At 39.1% G+C, this 15,045-nt stretch overlaps 1 protein-coding gene across 1 annotated transcript in view; it reads right to left on the reverse strand.

Annotated features, from left to right (window-relative positions):
• Positions 1-15,045, reverse strand: part of SHC3 (SHC adaptor protein 3) — a 177,491-nt gene that overhangs the window by 117,508 nt on the left and 44,938 nt on the right. Inside the window, exon 2 of the mRNA XM_037797101.1 lies at positions 4,916-4,986. Within this exon, the coding sequence (XP_037653029.1) occupies positions 4,916-4,986 (71 nt within the window). The remainder of the gene's footprint in view (positions 1-4,915; positions 4,987-15,045) is intronic.

Raw genomic sequence — 15,045 nt, forward strand, 5'->3', positions numbered from 1 at the left:
AACTACCTACTCTTGGCAATTTCAGACCAGTATCATATAGTCACACATTCACCTTTCAACAAAAGCCCTTGGCATAAAACATCGAACGGAAAAGATTCAAACTTTACAACCTTAAGTCACACTCACTAGCAGATTATTTATTCATGTGTTCACTTATACCTCTGCATCATTGCTTTAACAATTTGAGGACTGTTACCAGCTTACTGTACTTTCAACTTCAATACACATATACTAATATCAGTAATAAAATTCTCCCAAGATCTAGTCCAATATGGTGAACAAGAACAAAAAGGAAATACTTTCCTAAAAGAAAGATGTTTCCCTTTTACCGACTTTGATTTTGGTTTACAAGCTAAAGGGATTTTATGCATGTCCCTGGAGAATTTCTTTTTTTAAAAAAATCCAATTCTGAAGCTGAATCCTCACATCTATGTATGCGCATTGAAATCCCAGGGAGCTCAGCACATTCTATGGGGTGTGTGGGTGGCAAGGGGGTGCATGTATAAGTCTGGGTCAAATAAACTCAAAGGCAGATTCTTCAAGACCCATTGAAAGTAAACAACTTTAAAAATAGGAAAGTCCAAAGCAAAAAATGTAAAAAAAAATGCAATTTTTCACCATCTACAATTTGAAAAAGCAGATTTGCATTGGGCCCTGGACAATTTACAATAAACCCATCTACAGCTTACCCTACAATTTTCACCAAGCTACATGTGGCTGAATCCACACATCTATACGACCCTGGGAGGAAAGCAAACATGACAGCTATCTTCCTAACAGAGCAGGAAGTCAGGCAGGATCATTTAGAGGCAAAAGTACATGTCAGATGTTTGCGTTTACTGTTGTGGAAAGACCACCTCGTTGAGTATTCTGGGTCAGATTGTGTATATAGTTATAGCCTTCCATCTTCTAAAAATGGGTTAAGGTAGCTTCCAAAGAGAGATAAAATAAAACACAATAAAAGTAAGCACGTGAGTCAATCAAAGTAAAGGGGGAAACAAGGTAGACAGGCTGGACTAGAGACAAAAGGCACGTTGGGAGTTTCCTATCGATTGCCAAGGACTGTTCTGAGCAAAGAGGATTCACAGCCCCACAGAGCACAAACAGACCAGGAGAAGCTCATTCACCCCAAGCACCAAGACAAGGGGGAACAGTGTCCCTGGAGTCCCCCCACATGATGTGGCAAGACCCACTGTTACGGGAAATGAACACAGTTCAAACCATCCCTCAATGAGGGCCAAAAGCAGCTGCCTAGAGAGGAATTTTCTGGAAGACACACAGCACAGTCCAGACATGTGGTTCTCTGAAGGTCAGGCTCCAGCCCAGGATGGCCCACCCCCAGAACAGTGGTTTTCAAGTGTCTGTAGCCAGAGTAACCTTGTATGGAAACCCAATGGTGTAACTCAGATAAAAGCAGAGATCTTTGACTGAACCAGGGCTAGCCCCTGCTTGGTGCCCCATTCTCCCAGGATAGCACTAACCTGAGACCCTTCCCTCAGACCCCCCAGGGCTGCCCAGCAGAGTGTGAAATCCATGCATCTACAACATTTGTTTCCTAAATGTTTCACAGGCAATTAAGTGGCCTTGGTGAGGAGATGGAGAAGAGAGAGGGCAGTTCCCTAGTCAAGCAAGTTTGGGAAACATTAGATTAAGCTAAGCTTCACAGGTTTTCTACTGTGGGGTTTCTATACAGCCTTTATATTGCAATGTGCGCGGTAGATCCATGAAGGTGAGGGGAAGGGATTTTGTATGCTGCTTTCCAAAACCGTATTTGACCAGGTGTCCCTGGGGGTGGGAACTAGTCTTCTGCAGATGCTATTTGAAGAAACACTGCTTCACTTCCTGGCATGCATCTCTGTCTTTTGGGCAGTCTTTCACAAGCACTGAATCTCTTGGCGGAGAGCTTGATGCTTACTGAGCTGGAGTGAGCCCAAGGCTGAGTCCTGGCCAATGCTTGGGACAACTTCCCTGCCTGGCTGACTTCTCTATGCTATATACCATCAGCAGGAGGACCCAGGAGGGAAGCGGTGACTGCCAATGGTGCAGCGATTGCCACCATCTCTACAACTTCAATTGCCCACTTGCTTGCAGACAAGAACTTCTCGGAAGTACTCACCAAGCTGAATTCCAGCTCATTCAATGAGTGATACCCAGCAAACACCTAAACAGAGCATCCACTCTGCCAGGCCTGTCCCATGAACTTCTGATGTTGAAACTGGTTTATCCCTCACAACAACCATTGAGGTAGGTATTATTCTTGTACCCATTTCACAGGTGTGCAAACCAAAGCCAACAGGTAGAAAGAGGTTGAGCTGGGACCTACACCCCAGCAGTCTCACTGCTAGTATCCACACTTGTCACCACAGCAGCCACTCATTAATTTCAACAAGTCACCAAGTTCCTCACTCCAAGGTGTCCCGGAGGTAAGGCTTTTAACAGCCACTGCAGTAGCTAAGCATCTAATCAGAGGACAACTTCACTGGGTAATTTTTAAAATTATCTTTTAATAAGATCTCAGTAATCCACGTGCAGTGCTACTGAGAATGCCGCAAGAAATCTAAACTCTGATACCAGGACCTGCATAAGATGGATCCTGAAAAGAGACATGATACAGCTGTCAGAGCCTCTGAAAGAGACATATCCAACACTTAAAATGATAGAACAAAAAATGCCAGGACTGATTATTTGCTTATGAAAAATATATTTTTTATAAAAGGCATTTCTGGACTCTCTTTGGAAACCAGTTTTCTTACTGCCCAAATACTACAACTTATTTGCAACTTTAGATTTCCCTGTAGCCTCTCAAGAATACCTTTGTATATAGAGTAATATAAAATGGTACAGTTTAATCAAACATGTATTTAATACTCAATTGCCACCTAGATATCACAAGCTCCACAATGTGGCAGATCTACAAAGACACTGCTGTGTATTTTTCTTGTGGATGCAAAGAGTTTCTTCTGACATTGATTTGCCAACTACAAGTGGTCTTCAGCTCTAAGAAATAAGAAACATGTCATGTGATCAAAATGAGGCAAAGATAATGAAAACTGTTTTCAAAAAGTCTAGTAGCCAATTATCAGAGCATGTAATCAGAGGCCAACTTACTAAAATTATCTTTTAATAAAAACCCAAAGGCAATTGTCATACATCCAGAATTCCACAACAAGTTTCTGGAATCCAAGAAAGGGGTTCCAATCACCCCATTAAGCTGCCTCACCTTTGCTAAAATCTCTATGCAATGGGCTTGGAGAAAGACACCTGAACTTCCAAACCTACTGACTTCGGTTCCACTGCTTTCTTCTCCAATTTTAGTATTAATTCTGTCCATTGGGGTTCTACCCTCAGAGAGTCCAAGGGTCAATATCTTCATCAAGGGGAAATCTGGAATTATTCACTTCTCCCCTCAGGGGTCCCTCAGTTATTTGCAAATGTGGTTTTTCTCCCCAACACCATAGGCCTGGCAAAGTGAGGCTGCCCACCTTGCCAAACAAGATAGAAGTAGATGCTCAACAAACATAGAGGAGAATTAGCATGGTCCAAAGTCATCTCAGAGATTCTAGTACCTATAAGGGAAATTTCAGTAGCCATGGTCCACAGTTCATCCCACCAAAATTATCAGTCCTTTAAAAACAACTCCTGCGCATGAAAGTGTGAACAATGTCTTATACAGTTCCCAGTTTTTCCCAGGCACCTGGGCAAGGTGGTGGTTTGCCTACAGAGCTGCCCTGCAGGTGCCCTTGCTGGGTAGGATGAATGCATGATTGAATAAAGAAACATTCAAACTTTTCTTTTAAATGCTGTCACATCAACATACCAATTCCTCTGCCATGGCAACGTCCATAAACCATTTTCTACAAATAATATGGAGGCAGATTCATTCTTTAATAAAGATGACTTGTGGTGTTGTGTTCCCAACATGTGTATCTAAAGGCACTTTAGAGGGAAGAGAACATCAAGTCTTTTGATCATGAATTTCTTCAAGGAGGAGGAAGAGTTATCATTATGGTAGTTAAAACATAGAATGAGGTGCGCACATGTAATTAGCAGTTACTTACCAAAAATAATTGCTCTCTAAACATCAGTCTAGATTGTGGCTTGCTAACCCAAGAATATTCAATAGAGTGATTGGCATGAAACAAATATGAGGCATTTTCTGAGGGCGATGTTTAGATAAAGCAATTCCACAACCACTGAAGCAGCATAAACACGTTGCCTGCTGAAAAAACATATTCCACAGTTCCTGTCCTAGATTTCCTGCTCTCCTCCTCAAAATGACTTGACAGTGGCGTTTTTCTAAAGGTATAAGATCTATTAGAAACTCTCCTGGGCTATGAAATTTTATTTAAAAAGCAATGCTTAAATATAGAATTGGCCCTCAAGAAGTTTAGAATCTAGTTGATGGTGGACAGCATATAAGCCCGCTCAAAATCACGGACAACTTAAAGAATTAGTCTCCCTACTAACTTACCCACGCCTATTAACATTTCTTTTTTTCCAACTTCATACATTTTTTTCTCTGTGCATACCATTGGAAATTCTCTCCTGAGGTTCTAGATTTTCTTTTCTAAATAGAAATATCAGTTCAGTAGATTTTAAAGAATCAACTTCATGCTCTAGTTACTTTAAAGAAACAATGATAAAAACTCAGGTAACTCCACCTGCCTGCAGCCTGATTATAGAAAGAACTTGCAAGAGGGAATATCTTCCAAGATGTTCAAATCAAGAGACAAATGTGGTCAACATGGAAGATTAAACGAAGGTCTTCAAATCTAGTGAAATTCTGGTCCACAACTCAGACAATCACTAACACTCCAAGAGCATCCTTCGCTCTGGAAATTCCTAGGCTGTTAACCCCCGAAAGCATTCCTTTTCTAGTGTAAAATTACAGGAGTCTGTTCTCAAGAAGACTTACCTGGTGATCTGTGTTCTTGTACTGAAGTCAAGAGACCTCATCGAGCGCAGAACTTCAATGCATCCCAAGTACTGCAAGGGGGAAAAAAGTAAATTATGAGCCAGAAAATTGAGATGAAAAGAGAATTCATAACTAAAAAAAAGGCATTTACAAAAGTCATAAACATTTCCTAAATTATATTTTTTAACTCCATATTCTATAGTAAGACCATGCTCTGTTTCTCTAAAAGTGATAATGTGTATGCATTATCCCTAGTGCTTGTATTGTCACTTTGTACTCAACTCTTCCAAAACCCATCTGTATTTTCATTTTACTTAGAAGCACATTTTTAAAAACTTTTATTGATGTATAACTTGCATACAGTAAAATGCAGAAAATGCATATGTATAATTCAGTGATTGTTTTAACATTTATCTGCCCTGTAACCGATACCAGATCCCAACATATCGCTAGCCCTACATGGAGCTTCTAGGAGGTTTATAATTTTAAACAAAGAATGCATCCCAAGTACTGCAAGGGGGAAAAAAGTAAATTATGGCCAAAAATTTCACCAACATCAAATTTTGCTATTTGATAAATGTATTTTGGGTTCTGTGAATAAACTAGAAATTATCACCCAAAGGAACTTCACTTTGGATTTCCAGAAAACCCTCCTCTGCATTATTTAACCTACATTTTCAGAAATTCAATTTTATACCTCTGCATTGGCAGCTACATTTAGATCAGATCCACACTTGAAAATTTATAATATATGTGAATATATAAACAGATTTAAAGTTATAAACAAAGAACTGGAATGGTAGAAATACAATATTTGCATTCCAAAGCTCTGGGGAGTTAGAGGGTACAGATATTTTACACCAATACCTTTAAATTTAGACTTAGAAGAGACCTCAGGGTGTGATACAGAAAAAATTGCATTGGAATTATTCAGAGCATCTGAATTTGAGCCTGGCTCTATCATATATTGTTATATAACTTTCAGAGAAACTTTACACTTTTCCAAGCCCAAGTTTCTACCCTCATAAAATGTAAATACTACTATAGCCATTGCAGAGTCATGCAAATAACACAACCACCGGGTCTCAGACATGCAGGGAAATCACCTCCAACAGCATTGCAGAGTTACGGGAAAATGACCACCAACATCAATGTGGAGTTGTCTGAATATCACATCTAACATCCCAGAGTTAAATTAATACCATCCCCATCATCGCAGACTTATGGGGATACCACCTGTGGTGTTTTGAAGCTGTGTGTACCCCAGAAAAACATATTTTTAAATTTGAACCATTCCTATGAGTGTGAACCCATTGTAAGTAAGACATTTTGATGAGGCTACTTCAGTTAAGGGGTGGCCCACCTCATTCAGGATGGGTCTTAATCCCATTACCAGAGTCCTTTATAAGAGAATGAAATGCAGACACAGAGAGAGAAAGGCATGGAAGCAAGAAGCTGAATGCAACAAAACCCAGAAGAGAAGAGAGAAACGAACAGATGCTGCCACATGTCTTGCCATATGGTGGAGGAGCCAAGGATTGCTGGCAGCCAGTCTACAGGAAGAAAGCCTCACCTTCACGTTGCCTTGATTTGGACATTTTCACAGCCTCAAAACTGTAGGCTAATAAATTACCATTCTCTAAGCTCAACCATTTCATAGTATTTGCTGGAGCAGCCTTGGAAATGAAAACACCACCTGGCCCCACCTTCCCAGAGTTTGATGGAGACCACAGACAATGTCACAAATTTATGTGAATCCCACAACAAACCCTGCAGAGCTATGGGTAACTACCACCAGCACTGACACTTAGATATGTGGCCATCACCAACAGCAACATCACACCTTCATGTGTAAAGCACCAATATCATCGCAGAGTTGTGTGACTACCACAGCCACAAACATCCTGGAGTTCTCTACACCACCATCACCAAGGCAGCAGAGTAATATGAGTATCTCCTTCATCATCCCAGAATTACGTGGCTACTACAACCACCTCAATCATGTATTTATGTGCAGGCCACCAACTCCAACATTGCAGAGTTATGTAAACATGAGCATGATCAGCTTACCAGATGTTCCCATTGCACAGAGTTATGTACACACTGAGATCATCTCACAGAGTTGTGTCAATAGCAACTCCACCAATAGAGCAGAGTTATGTGAATCCCGCACTCCACATCACAGAGTTGTGTGAATGCAACCATCCCCATCACATATATATGTAAATGCTACAACCAACAACTACACAGAGGTATGTGAATACTACACCCAGAATCACAGAGTTCTATGGACACCACTACTGCCCTAGAAGACCGTTGCCACCGGTGCACAATTATTTGAATGCCATGACCAGTGTGGTGGAATTATCTGAATACTACAACCAGTGTGGCAGAATTCTGTGAACATAATCACACTCAACTTCAAAAATTTATATGAATACACATGCATTAACATTGCAACTCTCTGACCACCATCACCACTACTACCACAAGTAGAGAATATCATGACCAAGTTTGCAAAGTTATATCCATATGACTAGGATCAGTCATGCAGTAATGTGAAGGCCACCACAACACACACTGGAGAATCACATGAGCTCCCATGGCCTGTCAGAGGGTTTTGCGAATAACACAACCCAATGTCACAGAGTATGTGAATGCCACCACCACCATCACAGAGTTACATGGAAACCAACAACATCAGAGTTATGCAGACACTACCAAGTTGTAGAGTTATGTAGCTACTACCATCAACATTGCAGAATTATGTAAATTCCACAACCAATGCTGTATGCATTATACAAACACCACATTCATACTGGCAGAATTGTTTCAATACCACCAAGAGCATGGTGGAGCCTATAAATGCCAACCCCACTGCCACCGATGCAGAAATGCATGATACCATCAAGACCACCCAAAGAGTTAACTGAATACCACCACACCAATGGCTTCAATTAGGTCAACCAGATGACCAGCACCACAGAATGAAGTGTATACCACAGCTACCATCATGGGATATTATGGGAACAGCACTGCTGGACCTTTGCAGCCATGGGAAAACACCCACAACCAACCTGGCCGAGTCATGGGCTCACCACATCCTCCTACAGAACGGGTGAATACCACATTGTCTCCCTCAGTTTTCTGGGTGTGCCACCAATACCTTCACTGAGTTGTGTGGTTACAACCACACGACTGTCACAGAATTATTTCAAGAACACCAGCCAAATGGCAGAGTTATATGAATCACACAGAGAATGCTGCAAGTTTGTAAACAGAACGGTGATCATTTTCATAGATGTGTGGCTACCACAACCACCATCATCACAGGGTTATATGGAGGACATGGCCATCATCACAGTTATGACCAGAATAATTATCAGACAGTGATGTGAATATCGTTACCACCGATGTAGCAGTTATGTGAATACCAATACTTCCTAAAAGAGTTAGTTAAGATAACACACTCATGACCAATCACCTTGTAAATCATTCTCCCTCCCCTCACACACATCTCTCTGTCTCTCTCTGTCTCTTTGTCTCTAAGCAGACATACACACATATGCGTACACATATTCCTATATTACATGAGTGGAACAAAATGGAGTACAGATGATGGTGTGGTGGTTTAGAACTATGTACCCCAGGAAAACATGTTCTTACACTTAATCCGTTCCTGTGGGTGTAAACCCAGTGTAAGTAGGACCTTTTGATGAGGCTACTTCAGTTAAGGTGTGGTCCACCTCGATCAGGATGGGTCTTAATCCTATTACTGGAGTCCTTCATAGGCGGAGTGAAATTCAGACAGACCAGAAAAAGAAAGCCACAGGAAGCGAGAAGGTGAAATTCAGTGAAACCCAAGCAAGAAGGGAGAGGCCAGGAGAGGCTGACCATAAGTCTCGCCATGTGACAGGAGCCCAGGACCAAGGATCACCGACAGCTAGCCCTAGGACGCCAGTCTTCAGAAGAAAGCCTTGCCCTGATGATGCCTTGATATGGACTTTTTCCTAGCCTCAAAACTGGGAGCTAGTAAGTCCCCATTGTTTAACCCAACCCATTGTATGGCATTTGCTTGAGAAACCAAGGAAAACTAAAACAGATGGTAAAGTGTTTAAAAAGAGCCCATAGGGAAAAGTGAGAGAAAGAAACTGGATAGGTTGAAAAAGGAAAAAGCATGTGCAAAGACATACTTTATCAGAGAAATGCAAAAGGAAGCCCCTCAGTTCATTTGTGGAGTAGTGATGATTCATGGGTGAAAGGCTGTTTTTTCTTCAAGTTGCTCAGGTTTTCCCTATGACTTCTTTGTAGAGTGGTAAGTAAAAATAAAAATAGCACGTTTCCAACCCAAGCACTCAGTGGAAAGAAAAGGTAAGGCAGAGATCTGAAGAAATGTGATAAGGCCACTTGTCATATAAACTGCATCAACGTTTCAAAGTTAAATGGAAGCAAGTACCAAAACTCCATGGGGAGACAAAAGCTGGATATAACCATCATGCAAAAGGCAGGAATTGCAGAGCTCTGAAATACAGGAGGAAGTTCTGCCACTAGTCATGTGGTTTTGGACCAGTCACTTATCCCTCTGTGTAAAATGATCCCTGAGTTTTCTTCCAAATTTAATTTTCTGTTGGTTTTTGAATTGTCTAGAGTTTGGGGGTGGCCTTCTCTTCTGGAAAACTGGCTTTTCTGTGCATATGTGGGAAGTTCAACTATTCCTGAAGTGATATTTCTATGTTCAATGTCCTCCAAAAAATAGCTTTTTAATAACTTAAACCAATTGTAACAAAGGAAACAATTCAAAACCTTTAAAGAATATATTGAGCCTTTCTTTCCACACCTCCCTCTAAATGCCACCACTGGGGTGGGCATTACCCCGTTCTTCCCAGCTTCCAAGAGGAAAGGGTACTGCCCTGTCCTCATGGAGGTAATTCATGGCTACACAACTAGCTTCACCATTGAAATGCAGGCGACAGTGATGTGGACCACAGAATGTGGTTTGTGCGAGCAAAGTTTCTAGAACTTTCTTCTTCCAGCCACCTCAATGGCAGCACTGCCAATGAAGAAACCTTCATCAGCCTGGGCCCTGAGAGAGAATGATTCAGGCCAAATCCCTCCACAGCCAAGTAGAGGGCAGGTAGCATGGGCAAGATATAAACCACTGTTGCTTTAAGTCAATGAGAACTTAGTATAGTTTATTAACAAAGCTTAACCTGGTTTTAGCAACTGATAACAAAATCCATGAGGTAACCAAGTTAAACCTAGTGAGAAATTCCATACTTTTATGCTTATGCAATCATTGCTTAACATGTGTACACTTATATACACTTATTTAGGGGGTTCTGTCTCTTTTGAAAAAAATATATAATTATTTTCTATGCATTACTTTGCAGTTTACTTCTTTTTACATAATGATATATCTGCACCTCTCTGTCTTCCTTCCCTCTCTCATCTGTATAGAGACTCTATAGACATTCACATGTATAAATATGCATGTGCATTTGTACATATGTGTGTATGCTATTCCACGTATATAATTTATCCACCATTTCCCTATTAATACATATTCTGGTTATTTCCCATTATTTGGGCCCCCATAAACAGTCATGGAGAAAATCTCCTTGCACACACACCTTAATTACTGGGAGGGGATTAATTTTTGACAGATGTTCCTGAATTGCTCTTCCAAAGAGCTGTAACAATTTGTTGTCCCACTGCCAATGTATAAGCAAGTTTATTACCTTCTGCCCTCCAGTGCGCTACATAGTATCAGTCATTTGTCTTCTGATCATGTTCACATTTTACCTAACAAAAATTGGTACTGCTTTTGCAATCAAGTGTGTCTGTCATTTTCTGTGTAACTCTTGAGTGTCCTTGCCAGGAAGGTCATCCTGACTTTATTTTAACAATATTTATCTAGGTATTTATTTATCTATTGATCTATTTATTATTTGCTTACTTAAATATTTTATTTAATATCCTTCATCTTGCTCTTTGATCTGTTTGGAAATTATTGATCTATATAGAATATGGTATGACTTCTAATGTTCAGCCTTCAGATAGACTGTTACTTATGTCAGCACCACTTATTATGTAATTTTTCTGTTTCTTGCTGAACTAATGTGCTAGCTTTGCGGTGTATTAAAGACCTTACTGATGTGTGAATCTTTTCCTAAAATCTATTATGCAACACTTCATTTGTCAATTCCTGTGTATCTTATATGTATTTTTCCTTAAAAACTTCAAAATCAGGTTCCCCACCCCTCAAAAACTGTGTGGACTCTGACGAATTTCTCAGTACTTTGAGAAGAACTGAAATTTGTTATTAAGTCTTTTCATCTGTAAATATGAGAGATACCTCCATTTATCACATATTATTTTTTGCCTTTAAAAAGATTGCATGATTTTCTTTACACATATATCCTCTACTTTTATTCTTCAATGTATTCCAAGGCATTTTTTTTTTTTAGTTTTGGCCACTGAGATGGTTAGTTTTATTTGTCATCTTGGCTAATCTATACAGTACCCAGTTATCTAATCAAACACTAATCTAGGTGTGACTGGAAGTATTTTGTAGCTATGGTGAACATCCACGATCAGTTGACTTTAAATAAAAATTACCGTCAGTAATGTGGGTGGTCCTTACCCAACCAGTTGAGAGGCCTTAAGAGCAAAAACTAAGATTTCCCAGAGAAGAAGAAATTCTGCCTCAGGAGTATACTATCTACTTGTCTCTTAATTTTCAGCCTGCCAGCCTACCATACACATAATTACATGAGTCAATTCCTTGAAATAAGTCTCTTCATAATGAGATGAGATGATGAGATGAGATGAGATGATATATGATATGATATGATATGATATGATATGATATGATATGATATAATATAATATAATATAAATGTATACCCAAAGTATTGGTTCTGTTTCCTGGAGAATCCTGGCTAATACAGCCACCACTGGGAATGAGAGTATGGTTTTTCCATTCCATGAATGCCCGGTTTCTACATAGCAGAGAGAAAATCTGTTGATTTTGGACATAAACAGAACACTCATTCACTGGGCTCCAGAGAAGAATGTACAAAGCCAAAACATGATGATGAAAGCTGGACAATGGAACCCAGGAAATCTCTCATAACCAAGTTCAAAGCACCAAAGTGACTGAAATACAAGAGAAAGCATAAAGTCTTAAAGGACAGATCCAGAAGTTCCTACATGTGCCTCATAGGAATGCCTGAAGAATAGAGAATATAGAGGGGAAGAAATGTTCAGGACCAAATAGAATAAAATATTTGGTATTGGAGAGAGACAGAAGTGTTTACATCTTCTGGATTCCCAGGAGAAATATGAGAACATGGTGGCCTAATTTCAGGACAAAAGGATAAAGACGGAAATATCCTAGAGCATCCAGCAAGGGTGAAAAAAAACAAATTACTTACAAAGAAAGAAGAATTGGACTAATATAAGAGTTCTCTTTCAGCACCAATGCATGAAGATAAACACTGTCTTCAAAAGTATTGAGCCAAGAATCTTACATTTACCCAAACTAGCATTCAAGTAGGAGGGCCAACCAAGGGCTCAGAAAGTCAACCACCCACAGATGCTGTCTAAAAGAATTATTCCAGAAAAACATGAATACAAAAACAAGGAGGGTGTGGGCTATAAGAAATAATGATGAGAAAATAATCATCAAAACTTGTAGGTATGCTTTGTACCTTTATAATTTTTGAAGTATAACTTCAACATACTTTTTGTTTTTTGTTTTATTTTGCCATGATTTGAAACTAAAATCTCAAAGAAATCTCAACGTGGATGGTAGAAGACAAATATAAAGGAGAGGAGAAGGAAAAGCATACTAAGGAAATTGTCTTTTTTGGAGGAAGTTCCAGAACTGATACAATTCTAGGTTGAACTAGAAAATTATAAGTTTGTATTTGTATGTAAAACATTGTTATGGTAGTTTGGAGCTATGTACCCCAGAAAAACATGTTCTTAAACTCAAATCACTATTAAGGTAAGAATAGAATGTCCTTCCAAACCACTAGAGAACAAAAGGAAGACACAAACAGCCCAGACAACAAAACAAGGAGGAAAAAAAGAAAATATGCAAATACGTGGCAAAGAAAAAATATGTATCAAAACATCAGTAAGTTCCAAACACCTCAATAATCACATTAATCATGATTAAAGGTCAAAACCTTTCAGACTGGTTAAAAAATATACATGTTAAATAACATGACAAAGAAAAGTTAAAAATGCCAAGAAGATGAAAGATATCTTATATCAGGCAAATGCTAGCAAAAAGAAAGCAAAGATATAATGGAGAAATTATTTTGATTACAACTGCAAAAAAAGAAAAACGCATGAAATAAACTTTAAAAGGTTTGTTCAAGACCAACACAAAGAAAACTTTATTGAAGGCTGAAGGACTTAAAAAAAGTCCTGTATATATGGAAAGACATACTATGGTTTCTAGACTGGAAGATATAAGAAATTAATATTAAAACATGCCAATTCTCCCCCAAATTAATCTACAATTTTACTGTCATATCAATTAAAGTATCAACAGGAATTTTTCCAGCATGGGGCAAATTAATTCTAAAGTTTACAGCACAAAAGAAAATCCTTATGAACACAAAGAGATTCTGAAGGAGATAAAAATGAAAAGGAACTGGTTAAAATTATGTGATATTGATGCAAGAATAGACAAAATAAACAAGGGAATAGAAGATGGCCCAGGAAAAAAAAAAGTATGCATATTGGTGGGAAACACTGAAGAAAGTATGAGGCAGTCAATACAATAATGTAATTGGCTGTACATCAGGAAAAAAGACATATTGACACAGCCTTCTGCGGGCTGTTGTGTATGGCCATGTAGGGTGTGTGTCACACGGCTCTACAGTATATGAACAGCACACCTAATATGCCCAGCCCCATGTGGCAGCTTTGTGCACCTTACCCCATATGCAAAAATAAATCCTAAAAGGATTTTAGAGCTATAGTTAAGAAACAAAATTATAGAAGAATTCTGAGAAAATAGAGAACAATATTTTTATAACGAGACCTCAGACTCAAAGGTGATAAAAGAGCTCATGAAAATTAATAATTATGGTAGGAAGAAGCAAATGACATACATATCATTAAAAGGCACATAAAAGAGTGTAAAAATTTAAATAGATATGATAATTAAAAATTCATATCTGGTGTACTCTAATTTTCGATGCTCATTAAAGAAGTTTATCAACTCAATAGAAAACATGGGCAAACAAGACAAACAGGAAATTCACAAAGGAAGAAAGATAAGTGGCTGACATACATCTGAAAAGACTCATGATCAGAGAAATTAAAATAACACCAAAAAGGATGTAATTTTGCACCCAACAGAATGGCCAAATTGGGTGAGGGAGCAAGAAACTAAGCCTTCTCTCATATTCTTAGAGCACAAATTGGTGAACGCTTTTTGGAAGACTATTTGGCAATATCTTATGGATATTAAAATATGCTTGCTCTTTGACCCAGTCATTTTATCCCTAAGACTCTCTTTGTCGAAAAAGACCCCACGAGTATATGAAGTTGCATGTGCAATGATAGTCATTGCTTCATTGCCTGTAAAAGGTGAAAATCTGAACACCCGCCACCACCACCAAATGTTTATCAATTGAATCAAATGAATAGCTAAACACTTATATGGCACACCCAAATATGGTTCCAAATTAGCCATTTTTTAAATGATGCAAACCTTAGGGGTCTCCAAGAGACAGTGTCACTTCTACCACATCCTATGGGTTCAAGCAAGTCATGGGTTTAGCCTAGAATCAAGGTGCAGGGACCACATACATATGTGACTCTAAGGAGTCTCGATTTGTGGGGGTGACCTTTGGAGACCTCCTATCAGGGTCCATGAGGGCATAGAGAGGAGACAGGGATGGAGCAGCTGCTGCCCACAGGGCGTGGAATGAACATAGGCATAGGAGAGAAGGTCTTTCATCACTGAATACTTCCCTGTTGCTTAAATATTTCATGATAAGAGTGTGTTCATTTATTACTCGTACAATTACAAAATAATGAACATTTTAAAAAATATATTTCCTACCTTCCATCCCACCCCCACTCCACCCCCAAAAAAGACCATA

The sequence above is a fragment of the Choloepus didactylus genome, chromosome 10 (assembly GCF_015220235.1).
Source record: "Choloepus didactylus isolate mChoDid1 chromosome 10, mChoDid1.pri, whole genome shotgun sequence".
Lineage (NCBI taxonomy): Eukaryota > Metazoa > Chordata > Mammalia > Pilosa > Megalonychidae > Choloepus > Choloepus didactylus.